Source organism: Bos javanicus, chromosome X (genome assembly GCF_032452875.1).
Source record: "Bos javanicus breed banteng chromosome X, ARS-OSU_banteng_1.0, whole genome shotgun sequence".
Classification (NCBI taxonomy): Eukaryota; Metazoa; Chordata; class Mammalia; order Artiodactyla; family Bovidae; genus Bos; species Bos javanicus.
Genome location: NC_083897.1, coordinates 94,297,558 through 94,314,178, shown reverse-complemented (window position 1 = coordinate 94,314,178; position 16,621 = coordinate 94,297,558). Strand labels below are relative to the sequence as shown.

Below are 16,621 nucleotides of genomic sequence, written 5' to 3'. Positions count from 1 at the left end.
AGGGAACAACATGAGAGAGAAATTGACAGGGACTTAGCAACTGTTTCTTTAATATTTTATCTGAGTACTAGGTACGTGGGTATGTGTTGTGTTATTCATACTTATTTGTATGCCTGAAGTAGTTCATATTTTTTAAGAAAGACTGTATCTGTAACAAAATTAATGATGTCTAAATGGTTCTCAAATTTGACCAGCAGCAGAATCACTTGGGAAAGCTTATTAAAATACCAACTGGTGGGCCCCACACCCAGAATTGTGTTTTAGTTAAGTCTGTAGTAGAGCCCAGGAATTTACATTTCTAACAAGTTCTCGATGATGATGATGATGAAGCTGCTTCTGCAAACCCAGGTACCACATTTTGAGAACTGACAGGGAAAATGAAGTTATCAATGAATTCAGTTTTCTTCATTGTACTTTTCTGTGTTTTCCACGTATTCAATGAGTATATGTTACTTTAGGGAGAGGTTTTGTTGTTTTTTTACATTCTTTTTCATCTCTACTTCCCACTCTTATTTCCCTCATGTAGACAACCATTTTAAAGTCTTTTATGCCTGTATTTTTCTTTATATGTGTTCTTGCAAAATGCATATTGTTTTACATGCATATATTTCCCCCTAATTTTCATTTTTTCATTTTTCAAAATTCAGAACTATTGAAAAAGTAGTACAATGAAAGAGTATACTCTTAATATTTTGCCAGATTTGCTCTACTTTTCTTTATATGTGTATGTGTACATTTTCTTGCAGGCAGTATAACACCTCCTCACCCCTAAAAACTTCAGCACATATCTTGTAGAATAAGGACATTTTCCTACATAATTGCAGTACCATTATCACACCTAAGAAAACTTACTAATTCCATAATATCATAAATGATACCCTATATTCAGATTTTCCAGTTAAGCCCAAAATGTTCTTCAGTTCAGTTCAGTCACTCAGTCGTGTCCAACTCTTTGTGACCCCATGGACTGCAGCACGCCAGGCCTCGCTGTCCATCACCAACTCCTGGAGCCTACTCAAACTCATGTCCATCACGTCAGTGATGCCATCCAACCATCTCATCCTCTGTCGTACCCTTCTCTTCCCACCTTCAATTTTTCCCAGCATCAGGGTCTTTTCAAATAAGTCGGTTCTTCACATCACGTGGCCAAAATATTGGAGTTTCAGCTTCAGCATCAGTCCTTCCAATGAATATTCAGGACTGATTTCCTTTAGGATTGACTGGTTGGATCTCCTTGCAGTTCAAGGGACTCTCAAGAATCTTCTCCAACACCACAGTTCAAAAGCATCAATTCTTCTGCGCTCAGCATTCATAGTCCAACTCTCACATCCATACATGAGTAAACAGACCTTTGTTGGTAAAGTAATGTCTTTGCATTTTCATATGCTGTCTAGGATCATCATAGCTTTTCTTCCAAGGAGCAAGCATCTTTTAATTTTATGGCTGCAGTCACCATCTGCAGTGATTTTGAAGCCCCCAAAAATAAAGTCTCTCACTGTTTCCATTGTTTCCCCATCTATTTGCCATAAAGTGATGGGACCAGATGCCATGATCTTAGTTTTCTGAATGTTGAGCTTTAAGCCAACTTTTCACTCTCCTCTTGCTCTTTCATCAAGAGGCTCTTTAGTTCTTTGCTTTCTGCCATAAGGGTGGTGTCATTTGCGTATCTGAGGTTATTGACATTTTTCCTGGCAATCTTGATCCCAGCTTGTGCTTCATCCAGCCCAGCATTTCCCATGATGAACTCTGCATATAAGTTAAATAAACAAGGTGACGATATACAGCCTTGATGTACTCCTTTCCAGGTTTGGAACTAGTCTGTTTTTCCATGTCCAGTTCTAACTGTTGCTTCCTCATCTGCATACAGATTTCTCAGGAGGCAAGTCAAGTGGTCTGGAATTCCCATCTCTTTAAGAATTCTCCAGAGTTTGTTGTGGTCCACACAGTCAAAGGCTTTGGCATAGTCAATAAAGCAGAGGTAGTTGTTTTTCTGGAACTCTCTTGCTTTTTTGATCATCCAGTGGATGTTGGCAATTTGATCTCTGGTTCCTCTGCCTTTTCTACATCCAGCTTGAACATCTGAAAGTTCTTGGTTCACATACTGTTGAAGTCTGGCTTGGAGAATTTTGAGCATTACTTTGCTAGTGTGTGAGATGAATGCAATTGTGCAGTAGTTTGAACATTCTTTGGCATTGCCTTTCTTTGAGATTGGAATGAAAACTGACCTTTTCCAGTCCTGTGGCCACTGCTGAGTTTTCCAGATTCATGGCATATTGAGTGCAGCACTTCCACAGCGTCATCTTTTAGGATTTGAAATAGCTTATCTGGAATTTTATCACCTCCACTATCTTTGTTCGTAGTGATGCTTCCTAAGGCCCACTTGACTTTGCATTCCAGTATGTCTGGCTCTAGGTGAGTGATCACACCATCATGGTTATCTGGGACATGAAGATCTTTTTTGTATAGTTCTTCTGTGTATTCTTGCCACCTCTTCTTTTTTTTAAATTAATTTATTTTAATTGGAGGTTAATTACTTTACATTATTGTAGTGGTTTTTGCCATACATTGACATGAATCAGCCATGAGTGTACATGTGTTCCCCATTCTGCACCCCTCTCCCACTTCCCTCCCCATCTGATCCCTCAGGGTCATCCCAGTGCACCAGCCCTGAACATTCTGTCTCATGCATCGAACCTGGATTGGTGATCTATTTCACATATGATAATAATATACATGTTTCAGTGCTGTTCTCTCAAATCATCCCACCCTCGCCTTCTCCCATAGAGTCCAGAAGTCTGTTCTTTACATCTGTGTCTCTTTTGCTGTCTTGCATATAGGGTCATCGTTACCATCTTTCTAAATTCCATATATATGCATTAATATACTGTATTGTTGTTTTTCTGTCTGACTTACTTCACCCTGTATAATAGGCTCCAGTTTCATCCACCTCATTAGAACTGATTCAAATGCATTCTTTTTTTTTTTTGTTTTGTTTTCTTTTTTTTTTTTTTTTAATTCTTCCAATTTTATTTTATTTTTAAACTTTACATAATTGTATTAGTTTTGCCAAATATCAAAGTGAATCCGCCACAGCAAATGCATTCTTTTTAATAGCTGAGTAATATTCCATTGTGTATATGTACCACAGCTTTCTTATCCATTCATCTGCTAATGGACATCTCTCCTTGCTATTCTTTGGAACTCTGCATTCAAATGGTATATCTTTCCTTTTGTCCTTTGCCTTTCACTTCTCTTCTTTTCTCAGCTATTTGTAAGGCCTCATCAAACAACCATTTTGCCTTTTTGCATTTGTTTTTCTTGGGAATGGTCTTGATTGCTGCCTCCTGTACAGTGTCCCAAACCTCTGTCCATAGTTCTTCAGGCACTCCATCTGTTAGATCTAATCCCTTGATTAGATCTATTTGTCCCTTCCACTGTATAATCATAAGGGATTTGATTTAGGTCATACATGAATGGTTTAGTGGTTTTCCCTACTTTGTTCAATTTAAGTCTGAATTTGGCAATAAGGAGTTCTTTTTTTTTTTTTTACAAAGTATACAAGAATATAATTTTATAATAAATCTTTCCAGTGTTCGCTATAACTACATTACATGAAATGTTTCCCTTCAAAGAAACTCAGAAGGATAGCGCTTACAAAATGAAACAAAACTTTCTCTGTTCATCTCTGGCAAGCAATGAACAAATACAATTTGCTTAGGAAGGATCCAGAAGTGCTGCCTCTGGAGCAGAAACTACCACTAACATGCTGCTGTGTAAGTCTTGGTGAGTGGCTACTATCTGGAAGTTCTTCCTCTCTTCTCATACCAGTGAATCCATTTCATATAAAGCGTAAGAGAAAACTAAAGCTTTGCATAAGTGAAACTCAGCATGCTCCACTCAAATACTTCTAAGGTAACCACTCTACAGCAAAAACGGCAGAAGTCATCTCTTTTATCCCTGTCCCCCAAAAAACAAACCCCAGAAAGAACAAAACAACCCAAAACCCAAAGGCAAATGCTGTTGCTCAATTAATCATCAGATGGATTTAGAGGCAAAAAACATGACAACAGCAATAATTCAAGTAAAGTATACGAGAAAATTTAAACACACCGCTTTTAAGTTAAGACAGAAGTGAAGGGGAGCTATGATCTTTATATCAGAGTCAAAAAGCTTAGGCATTATCACCAAATGTTAATTCACTTTACAGTCATCAATGAGACTATTGTATGTATTTTTGCACCTTGCACTTGTAAAAGCAGATAAAATATTTAATATGTAATTTACATTGTATTTTACCACCTCAGCATACAGGATGTATATAAATTATATCAAAGTGTAGTAGACAGTTAGGGGCCTGTGCAAACCCTGCAAAAATAGTACTTCAGGTATCTGCTAATTAAAAAAAGAAAACAAAAGACATTTTGCTGTTTAGAAGGGATACAATTCAACTACCACAAAATACAAAGGACTGCAAAAATGTATACCATTCCAGCAACATATATGTTATTAAATAAAGATTTGATTTAAAAGAATATAAATGAAGCCTTTAAGTAGGTCTTTTCTACATGCATATTATTTCTTATTAAAGAAAAAAATATGTAAAAAGGCCATTGGTAATTGCTTTGTTAACATTTGTAGAAAATGCCAATTCTCTGGTCACAAACTCCACTAAGTTTAGCACTTAAGGTCTCTGCAGTTATAAACGTAATTTAAAATACTGTTAATTCCGTAACTCCATCGGTAAAATAATGTGACTTGGAATATGGCAGTCTTCATGTTGAGGGCAATGATCCACAGTTTGTTTTTTTTACTTTCTTAAGGGTGAACAGTTATCCAGAAGAACAGCACCCTCCGCCAACGCTCTGGGCTTGAGGTTCATCATCAATAATCTGTACACCTCGCCTTGCAGCTCCTGGCTGACTGGAGCCATTGCCTTTTGCCCTCTCATCCACTTGTGCAGTTTCTATCATTCTTTTACAAAGGTCAAGAAAGAGTTCCTCAATTCCTTTGTTCTGTTTGGCTGAAGTGTGATAATGTTTTGCTCCCACAGATTCTGCATACGATTCTGCTTCTTGAATGGAAACATGTCTCTCTTTCTCCAAGTCTACTTTATTACCTACTATACATAAACAGATTTCGTTTCCCAACATTTTCCGTAATTCTTTCACCCAGTTTTTAACCTTCTGAAAAGAATCTTCATCTGTTATATCATAAACTAAAATAGCTCCATTTGAATCTCTGTAGTAAATGGGACCCAATGCGTGGAATCTCTCTTGACCTGCTGTATCCCATATAGCAAGATTTACTCTCTTCCCACCAATATTTAACTTCTTTGTTAAGAATGATGCCTGCAGGGTGGTGATGTGCTTGTCGTTGAACTTGTTCTCGCAGTAGCACAGCACCAGCGACGTCTTCCCCACGCAGCCTTCCCCCAGCAACACCACCTTGAACGAGTAGGTTCGGCCCGCCGCCGCCGGCCGCAGCCATCCCGTCGCGTCCCCGCCGCGCCGAGCTCCCCACAGCCGCCGCGGCACCTCCACAGCCGCGGCCCGCGCAGCCCCTCCGCACCGGCGCCACCGCCCCCCCCCCCCGCCCCGCCCCGCACGCCGACCCCACAGCGCCGAGGGGAAAGTCCGAGAGTGCAGGGCCCCGGGCACCACGTCAGGAACCTGGGGAGAGGCGAGCAGCACCCGCTCTCCGCCTCCCTCTAATGGCGTCTCCTTCCTCCTACCAATAAGGAGTTCTTGATCTCAGCCACAGTCAGCTCCTGGTCTTGTTTTTGCTGACTGTATAGAGCTTCTCCATCTCTGATTTTTTTGATCCCAGTATCTAATCAAGGTTTGTGCATTACATTTCGTTATTGTAACACTTTAGCCTCTTTTAATCTGGAATAGTACCCCTATATTTTGTGTGCATGTGATATTACACTGATAACTTTTCAAAAGTTCAGGCCAGTTTCTTATAGTGTCCCACAGAATATCTGGATTCACCTCTTTCCACATGATTAGATTCAGGTTAAATAATTTCAGCAATAACAGTACATGCTGCTGCTGCTGCTAAGTCACTTCAGTCGTGTCTGACTCTGTGCGATCCCATAGACAGCAGCCCACGGGGCTCCCCCGTCCCTGGGATTCTCAAGGCAAGAACACTGGAGTGGGTTGCCATTTCCTTCTCCAATGCATGAAAGTGAAAGTGAAGTCGTGTCCGACCCTCAGCGACCCCATGGACTGCAGCCTTCCAGGCTTCTCCTTCCATGGGATTTTCCAGGCAAGAGTACTAGAGTGGGGTGCCATTGCCTTCTCCAACAACAGTACATACAGGGTGTCATTTACTTTATATTGTATCTTCTCAGGAGCACATAACATCAGGTTGTCCCACTGTGGAGAATGGTTTCTGTCTGTGTATTTTTGTTTTATATAAATGGCATTTCATTCTGTTTCTTACTTTTTTCCATTCATCCTTTTGTTTTGAAAGTATCCATATTGCTGTATGTACATTAAGGCAATTAGAAACTGTTCATGCTAACCACTGCTCATGCTAATACAATTAGAAACTGAAACTGCTCATGCTTCCCTCAGGAGAAGGCAATGGCACCCCACTCCAGTACTCTTGCCTGGAAAATCCCATGGATGGAGGAGCCTGGTGGACTGCAATCCATGGGGTCACAAAGAGTTGGACACGACTGGGTGACTTCACTTTCACTTTTCACTTTCATGCATTGGAGAAGGAAATGGCAACCCACTCCAGTGTTCTTGCCTGGAGAATCCCAGGGATGGGGGAGCCCGGTGGGCTGCCGTCTGTGGGGTCACACAGAGTCCGACACGACTGAATCGACTTAGCAGCAGCAGCAGCATGCTTCCCTCATAGCTCAGTTGGTAAAGAATCTGCCTGTAATTCAGGGGACTCCCGTTCAATCCCTGGATCGAGAAGATCCCCTGGAGAAGGAAATGGCAACCCACTCCAGTATACTTTCTTGGAGAATCTCATGAACAGAGGAGCCTGGCAGACTACAGTCCATGGGGTTGAAAGAGTTGGACTTGACTTTGAAACTAAACCACTGCTGGTAAGTCACCTTCAGTCGTGTCCGACTCTTTGCAACCCCACAGACGCAGCCCAACAGGCTCCCCCGTCCCTGGGATTCTCCAGGCAAGAACACTGGAGTGGGTTGCCATTTCCTTCTCCAGTGCATGAAAGTGAAAAGTGAAAGTGAAGTGGCTCAGTCATGTCCGACTCTTCGTGACCCCATGGACTGCAGCCTACCAGGCCGCTCCATCCATGGGATTTTCCAGGCAAGAGTACTGGAGTGGGGTGCCACTGCCTTCTCCACACCACCATGCTAACCACAGTGTGCCTTCACCACATTTTTCTTGAATATTACCCCAGTGATGGACAGCAAGATTGCTTCCAGCTCCATGACACCACAAATAATACTGTGATGCACATCCTTGTACATGTCTCCTTATTGGCCTGTATAAGAATTTCTTTTGAAATATATACTCAGGCACAGAATGATGGCATCATAGTGTGCATATACTTAGTTTAACTAAGAATACCAATACTACTAAATGGTTCTCTGGGATGGCTGCACCAGTCCAGTTTTACCCTCAGTGTACAAAGATTCCTGGACCCCTCCATCCTCGCTGACACTTGACATTTTCCAGCTTTCTAGTTTTTGCTGGTCTAATAGGTGTAAAGTAATATCTTACCTTGTTTTAGTTTACATTTCTCTGATTAATAATTAATTTGGGGGTGGCTACTGTTGAGCACCTTGTGGGATCTTAGTTTCTGGCCAGGGATTGAACCTGCACCCTCAGCAGTGAAAGTAGAGAATCCTCACCACTATACCACTGGGGAATTCCCACTAATTAGTTTTTGAGCATTTCTTTAGATGTATGTTAAATACCTCTTCTGTAAATTGCCTGCTTGTATTGTTGGCCCATTTTTCTATTAGGGTTCCTTTCTTTCCTATTGATCTGCTAGAGTTCCATATATAGTCTAGCTATTAGTCCCCTTTCAGTTCAGGGGACTAATATTCTTTCCTTGTTTTAACTTTGCCCATAATAGCCATCTTTGAACAGAAACTGTTAATTTTACTGTAATCAAATTCATCACACTTTTGCTTTATGGTTTTGGGTTTGGAGGGGTACTTAAAAAGTAGTTCCCTCCTCCTAAGTTACAAAGATATTCTGCTGTTTTTTTTCTATTAACTTTATAGTTTTACCTTTCATGGTTTTAATCCATTTAGAATCCATCTCATATGTGGTGATAGGTAGGTATGCAATTTTAATTTTTCCACATAGCAACATTTCCCACCACCAAATACTAAGCAGTCCTTCCTTTTTCACTGATTTGCCATACCACCTTTTTCATATATTATGAAATGTACACAAATAGATGGTTTCTGTTCTTGTACTAATGCCACCTTGTTTTTAATATTTTATAATGTATCTGAAATCTGATAGGGCAAGTCCCTCCTCTTTAGTCTTCTTTTGGGTTGTCTTAACTATCCACATAAATTTTAAAAAGAGTTTATTGAGCTCTTCAAAAAATCAACTGTAATTTTTATTAGGATTGCACTAAATTTATAGATTAATTTAGGGGAGTTGACACCATCAAAATATTTACTCATCCCATCCAAGAGTATGGAATGTTCTCATTTGTTCAGTTCACCTTTTAGCTGGGCTCTTTATTAAGAGCTTAAACTTTTTTCTTTAGAATTGTTATGTATTTTACTAATTTAATTTCTAGTAGCTTTATCACCTGGTTTTTGTTACTATTGTGAATATTTTAATTTCTTTTTGAATAGATAATGCACATGCATTTTGAAAGCAAACTTTTATAAAAATTATAATTTGAGGATTGTCACTTAACCTTTCTCCATTCTTCCCAGTTGCTACCATACACATTGCCCATAGTTACCAGTGTTCTTAAATTCTTCCGGTGTTTCTTTATGCACTTAAAAACAAGTATAAATGTATATCCTGTTCCATCTCCCTCTTTCTTACACAAAAGTTAACATACTGTATATATATATATATATATACATATAGTTATATATATTGCTTTTTTCACTTGATACATCCTGCAGGTCCTTACATATCAGAGCATTAGAAAGTTTCCAGTACATAGACACTATATGGAAATGCAAAGATAGAGTACTTCCTCAAACTGTTACATTATGTGGATGTATAATAGACTGGTTCCAAATAGGAAAAGGAGTACATCAAGACTGTATATTGTCACCCTGCTTATTTAACTTCTATGCAGAGTACATCATGAGAAACGCTGGGCTAGATGAAGCACAAGCTGGAATCAAGATTGCCAGGAGAAATATCAATAACCTCAGATATGCAGATGACACCACCCTTATGGCAGAAAGTGAAGAGGAACTAAAAAGCCTCTTGATGAGAGTGAAAGAGAAGAGTGAAAAAGTTGGATTAAAGCTCAACAGAGCTGAAGTACTCCAGTACTTCAGAAAACAAAGTGATGGGACCAGAAAACATTCATGGCATCTGGTCCCATCACTTCATGGGAAATAGATGGGGAAACAGTGGAAACAGTGGCTGACTTTATTTTTGGGAGCTCCAAAATCACTGCAGATGGTGACTGCAGCCATGAAATTAAAAGACACTTACTCCTTGGAAGGAAAGTTATGACCAACCTAGATAGCATATTCAAAAGCAGAGACATTACTTTGCCAACAAAGGTCTGTCTAGTCAAGGCTATGGTTTTTCCTGTGGTCATGTATGGATGCGAGAGTTGGACTGTGAAGAAAGCTGAGCACCGAAGAATTGATGCTTTTGAACTGTGGAGTTGGAGAAGACTCTTGAGAGTCCCTTGGACTGCAAGGAGATCCAACCAGTCCATTCTAAAGGAGATCAGCCCTGGGTGTTCTTTGGAAGGAATGATGCTGAAGCTGAAACTCCAGTACTTTGGCCACCTCATGCGAAGAGTTGACTCATTGGAAAAGACTGATGCTGGGAGGGATTGGGGGCAGGAGGAGAAGGGGACGACAGAGGATGAGATGGCTGGATGGCATCACCGACTCGATGGACGTGAGTTTGGGTGAACTCCGGGAGATGGTGATGGACAGGGAGGCCTGGCGTGCTGCGATTCATGGGGTCACAAAGAGTCGGACACGACTGAACTGAACTGAATTGATAATAGTTAATTTAATGACTGCAGTACCCTACTTATAGATGTTCAGGGTATTTTCAGTCCTTTGGTATTACAAATGGTGCCATGATGAATAGACATTTTATATGTATACAGATATACATCTATAGAATTAGCTGTAAGAATCACATTTGTAACTTTGCCAAAATTTCCCTCCAAAGGTGTACCATTTTGCACTTACCATTCATATATGAGTTTATGTTTCACCACAACCTCACGCAGAAGTGTATATTATTAAAAATTTTCAAGTTTTTGAAAATGTGATAGGTTAGAAATGTTATCTCATTGTAGTTTTAATTTATATTTCTCTTATAATGAGTGACATTGAGCATCTTTTCATATGTTTAAGGGTCATTTTTGTCTTTTTCTGTGAGTTGTCTGTTTATATGCTCGGTTTTTTTCTGTTGAGTTATTCACCTTTCCTCAATTTCTACAAGCTTATTAAATTAAAGAGCTTAGACTTTTGTGAATGATATCAGTTGTCAATATTATTTTCCCTGTTTGTTGTTCTTTTGATTTTTCCATTGTATTTTTTCCAAGCAAATTTTACTTTATTTTTATGTAAACAAATTCATCCACGTTTTATTTTATGGATTCTAGATTTTGATTTGTACTTCTGAGATAGATTGGATTAATGACTCCAATTTTTCATGTGTCTCCATACCCTTTGGTAGTACCCTCCCATACTGACTGAGTTTGGCTACAGTTTACTTCAACCAACAGAATAGTAGTAAACTTGATATAAGCAGAGATTTGAGAAAGCTGTTGCATATGCTGCTTCCTCTCTTGGACCCCCGACCACTGCTACGAGAACATACCCAGGCTAGCCTACTACAGCGAGGGACATTTAGAAATGAGCCTAGGCCTCTGAGCCAAGGCATCCTATAGCAACCAACCTCTAGCCAAGCCACCAACTTAGTGCAAACCCATGAACTAGCAGTGACATCAACAGAGCCTGATCCAGAGCACAGAATCTCTCAGCTTGACCATAAACTATGTCTAAGTTTGGGTATCTAAATATTCATTTTGGTTTTTTACAGAGAATTATTGTGGCAATAGTCCCCCATCATTATTCTTCCTTTTCAGAGATATCCTGGTTGTGCTTGTTTGTTATTTTTCCATTTGAACTCTAAATCAGCTTGTCTAGTTTCAGAGAAAGAAAAAATGGTATTTTTAGTTAGCTTATACTAAATTTAGAAATTAACTTTATATCTTTATAATTTTTAGTCTTCTTAAGAAAATGGGGGCCTTTCTATTTGTCCCTGCCTGTTCTGTTTGTTCAGAGTGTTATAAATGTTTTCTCTTGAAGCTTTTAAACATTTCTTGATAAGTTTGTTTCTAGGTAGACTGAATGTTTGTGTTTGCCCCCATCCTCCGAATTTATATGTTGAAACCTAAGGTGATACTGTTTGGAGGTAGGACCTTTAGCAGGTGATTAGATCATGAGATTGGAGCTCTCATGAATGAGATTAGTGCCCTTATAAAAGAGACCCAAGAGAACTCCCTTGCCACTCTTGCCATGTGAGGACACAGTGAGAAGATGGCTGTCTATGTACCAGGAAGCAGGCCCTCACCAGACATAAAAATCTATGAGGGCCTTCATCTTGGACTTCCCAGCCTCCAGAACTGTGAATAATAAGTTTTGGTTGGCTTATAGTCTGAGTCTATGGTGTTTTGTTATAGCAACCCCAACAGACCAAGACAATATTTTGTCTTTTTGCTGTTATGATAAATGGACTTCTCTTCTGTACATCGTCTAAACTGAATGATTTCTATAATTAATTTTATATCCTGCTACCTTGCTGAGTTCTCTGTTTGTAATTGTTTTCTATTGATTTACTTGGGTTTTCTGACTATACAGTCTTATCTATAAGTAATGACAGCTTTACTTCCTCCATTCCAATTGTAATTTCTTTCTCTTTTCTACTCACAGTGCTTCTGCTACCTTAACTATAATGTTAATTTGTAGTGGAGAGAGTAGATACCCTTGTGATTTTAGCATATAAACACTGCTAGTGTTTCCCCAGTTAAGTGCTGGATTTGGGGAGATGTATATAAATACATATATAAATACATATACATACACATACAAATATAAATACATATACATACACATAATTATGTTAAGGGAGAAACCATATATTTCTCTTCTGCTGAATTCCTTTAATAAAGAATGGGTATTGAATTGTGTCACATGGTTCTCTGGGATCTCTGAAAATGATGATATAATTTTTCTCCTTAGATTCACAATGTTAGATTATATTAATGATTTGAATGATATTGAATTAACTCTACATATGATTGGAATAAACTCTACATAATCATGGATTCTGTTTGCTAATATTTTATTTAGGATTTTGTATTAATATACATAAGTAAAAATTGCTCTTTATCATTTTCTTTTTCTTGTGGAATCTTTGTTAGATCTTGGTATCAATATTATACTCACTTCATAAAAGGAATTTGAAAGTGTTCCACTTTTGTCTAGGCTCAGAAAAATAAGAACAGCATCAAATCATCTGCTTTTCAGTGTTAGTAGACTTCCCCTGTGAAATCATAATGGCCCAGTGCTTTTGGAGCAAAGTAGCTTTTCATAACTTTTTCTGTTTCTTCAATGGAAATTGGTCTATATGAACTTTGCTTTTTTAGAGTTTTGGTAAATTATGTTTTCCTAGGATGTTTTCCATTCCTTCAAAGTCTTTAAAATGATTTGAATAGACTTGTATGAGTAATCCTTTAAAAAATGTGTAAAATGTCCTTGTACTGTGGTTATGTCCAACTTTTCATTTCCTGGTTTGTATTTGTGCTTTCTTCTTTTCTTGATTATTATTTATGGCTTATATATTTCTTTTTCACAGAATTAGTTCATCTGTTTATGTATTACTTCTACTGTTGTTGTTCAGTTGCTAAGTCATGTTCAGCTCTTTGCAACCCCATAGACTGCAGCACACCAGGCTTCCCTGTCTTTCATTACGTCCCGGAGTTTGCTCAAATTCATGTCTATTGAGTCAGTAATGCTATCTAATCATCTCATCCTGTGCTGCCCTCTTCTCCTTTTGCCTTCATTCTTTCCCAGCATCAGGGTCTTTTCCAGTGAGTCAGTTCTTTGCATCAGGTGGCCAAAGTATTGGAGTTTCAGCTTCAGCATCAGTCCTTCCAATGAATATTCAGGATTGATTTCCTTTAGGATTGACTGGTTTGTTCTCCTTGCAGTCCACAGAACTCTCAAGAGTCTTCTCCAGCACCAAAATTCAAAAGCATCAATTCTTCAGCATTCAGTGGTCAAACTCCCACATCCATACGTGACTACATGACTACTGGAAAAACCATAGCTTTGACTATGTGGACCTTTGTCGGTAAAGTGATGTCTTTACTTTATATATTTATTTATTTATTTGGCTGCACCGGGTCTTAGTTGTGTCACATAGGATCTTTACTTATGGCATGTGGGATCTAGTTCCCTGACCAGGGATCGAACCCAGCACTGGGAGCATGGAGTCTTAGCCATGGGACCAACAGGGAAGTCCCAAAGTCTTTGCTTTTTAATATGCCATCTAAGTTTCTCATAGCTTTCCTTCAAGGAACAGGTGTCTTTTAATTTCATGGCTATAATCACCGTCTGCAGTGATTTTGGAGCCCAAGAAAATAAAATCTGTCACTGCTTCCATTTTTTCCCCTTCTATTTGCCAAGAAGTGATGGGACCTGATGGCATCACCAGATGCCAACAGATTTTTGAGTGTTGAGTTTTAATCCAGCTTTTTTCATTCCCCTCTTCCATCCCAATCATGAGGCTCTTTAGTTCCTCTTCACTCTCTGCATTAGAGTGGTATCATCTGAATATCTGAGGTTGTTGACATTTTTCCCAGCTATCTTGCAGCTTGTGATTCATCCAGCCCAGTATTTCACACGATGTACTCTGCACAGAAGTTAAATAAATAGCATGAGAATATATAGCCTGGTCATACTCCTTTCCCAATTTTGAACCAGTCCATTGTTTTACATAAGGTTCTAAATATTGCTTCTTGACCCACGTACAGGTTTCTCAGGGACAGGTAAGGTGGTCTGGTACTCCCGTCTCTAAGAATTTTCCACAGTTGGTTGGATGTCTCTTGTGTTTTTGGAAAAGGGTGTTTGCTATTACCAGCGTGTTTTCTTGACAAAACTCTGTTAGCCTTTGCCCTGCTTCATTTTGTACTCCAAGGCCAAACTTGCCTGTTACTCTGGGTATCTCTTGACTTCCTCCTTTTGCATTCCAATCCCCTGTGATGAAAAGGGCATCTTTTTTGGTGTTAGTTGTAGGTGCTGTAGGGCTTCATAAAAGTGGTCAACTTCAGCCTTTTTGGCTTTAGTGGTTGGGGCATAGGCTTGGATTACTGTGATGCTTAATGGTTTGCCTTGGAAACAAACCAAGATCATTCTGTCATTTTTGAGATTGCCCCCAAGTACTGCATTTTGGACTCTTGTTGACTATGACGGCTACTCCATTTCTTCTAAGGGATTCTTACCCATAGTAGTAGATATAATGGTCATCCGAATTAAATTCACCCATTCCCATCCACTTTAGTTCACTGATTCCTAAGATGTCAGTGTTCACTCTTGCCATCTTTGTCTTTGTCTGACCACTTCCAATTTACCTTGATTCATGGACCTAACATTCCAGGTTCCTATTCAGTATTATTCTTTACAGCATCAGACTTTACTTTCACCACCAGACACATCCACAACTGAGTGCCACTTCATTCTTTCTGGAGCTATTAGTAATTGCCCTCTGTTCATCCTCAGTAGCATATCGGACACATGCCAACCTGGGGAGCTCATCTTCCAGTGTCATATCTTTTTGCCTTTTCATACTGTTCATGGGATTCTAGTGGCAAGAATACCAGAGTGGTTTGCCATTCCCTCCTCCAGTGGACCACGTTTTGTCATAACTCTCCACTATGACTCATCTGTCTTGGGTGGCCATGCATAGCATGGCTCGTAGCTTCATTGTGTTAACACAAGCCCCTTTGCCACAACAAGGCAGTGATCCATGAAGGAGAGTTCTACTGTTATCTGTTTTCTAACTCCTTTATTTGAACTTTTATTTGTTAATTCTTTCCTTCTGTTCCCCTTATTTTCTTTCTCTTTCACTGACTTTCTGAGTTGAGTGCTTATTCATTTAATTTTTTCCCTGTTTTTAATACATATATCTTGAGGCAATGTACTTTTCTGTGACTGCTGCTTTATCTGCATCCGTAGATTCTGATATGTAATGTTTTCATTATCATTATTGTCCAGAAATTCAGCAGTTTCGGTTTGAGTTTGCCCTTTGACTCAAGAATTGTTTGACAGAGAAGTTTTATATATTTAGATGGAAGATTTTACATTGATTTCTTATTTTATCCAGTTGTGACCAAAGAATTTTATCAATATTAGTTCTACCTTTTGGAATTTACTGAGATTTTCTTCTTGGCCTAATACTGATTTTGTTTATGTTTTCTATATTCTTACTGGGCTTTTGTTGATGTTATTTTATTTCATTGATCTGTCTTAGAATGGAAAGGGTGAGTTATATTTCTCCTATTTTTAGAGTGTTTCAATCTATTATCTATTTCTCCTTGTCTTTCTTAACATTTCAGCTTTGTGAAAGTTGCTGTGTTATTTGATACAAAAATAGTCATAACTTTATATTTTTATTGTTGTCTCAATTAATGTTTTTGTAATAAGCTTTTTATTTTAGAATAATTTTAGTTTTATAGAACCCTTCATCTAGTTGCCCCTCGTGTTAATATCTTATATGACTACATTTGTCAAAACTAAGAAATTGGCATTTGTATACTGCTATTAACTAAACTCCTGACTTTATTCAGATTTCACCAGTTTGTCCACTCATGTCCTTTTTCTGTTCCAAGGTCCAAACCAAAATCCCACATTGCATTTAGTCATCATATCTCCTCCAAACTGTGGACAGTTCCTGTCTTTTCATGACCTTGACAGTCAATTAATGCCTTTCATTTTGAGTTTCTAAATTGTCTGATAATTAATATTGCAACCCCTGCTTCCTTTATTTGCATTTGACTGGTATACTTTTGCCCTTCTTGTATTTTTAACCTTTCTGAATCAATTTGTTCTAGTCGACTCTCCTGAATATAGTACTTGGATTTTGCTCAGTGATCCAATAGAAAAATGTTTTCCTTTAAATATGTAAGCTAAGATCATTTGGACTTCCCTTGTGGCTCAGCTGGTAAGATCATTTATTTATATTGATACAAAAGATGTTTGATTTTAATATTGTCACATTATTTTATTTTCTTTTTTAGTTATATTTTTATATATTAAAAGCATGTTCTAGGCAGTCACAGGTTTACTTCTGTTCATTATAGACTAATTTGTGCTTTCTAGAATTTTATATAAATGGAATCATGATCTATGTACTCTTTATTGTCTGGCTCCTTTTACTCAGTG

At 38.6% G+C, this 16,621-nt stretch overlaps 1 protein-coding gene across 1 annotated transcript; it reads right to left on the bottom strand.

Moving 5' to 3' along the window:
• Positions 1-4,132: 4,132 nt before the first annotated feature.
• On the bottom strand, positions 4,133-11,779 carry LOC133242633 (ras-related protein Rab-21-like). Its single transcript, XM_061408798.1, has 2 exons — positions 11,751-11,779; positions 4,133-5,727 (listed from the first exon to the last, which is right to left on the bottom strand). The coding sequence occupies exons 1-2, from the start codon at positions 11,777-11,779 to the stop codon at positions 4,830-4,832; spliced, it is 927 nt and encodes a 308-aa protein (XP_061264782.1). The 3' UTR covers positions 4,133-4,829.
• Positions 11,780-16,621: the final 4,842 nt, after the last annotated feature.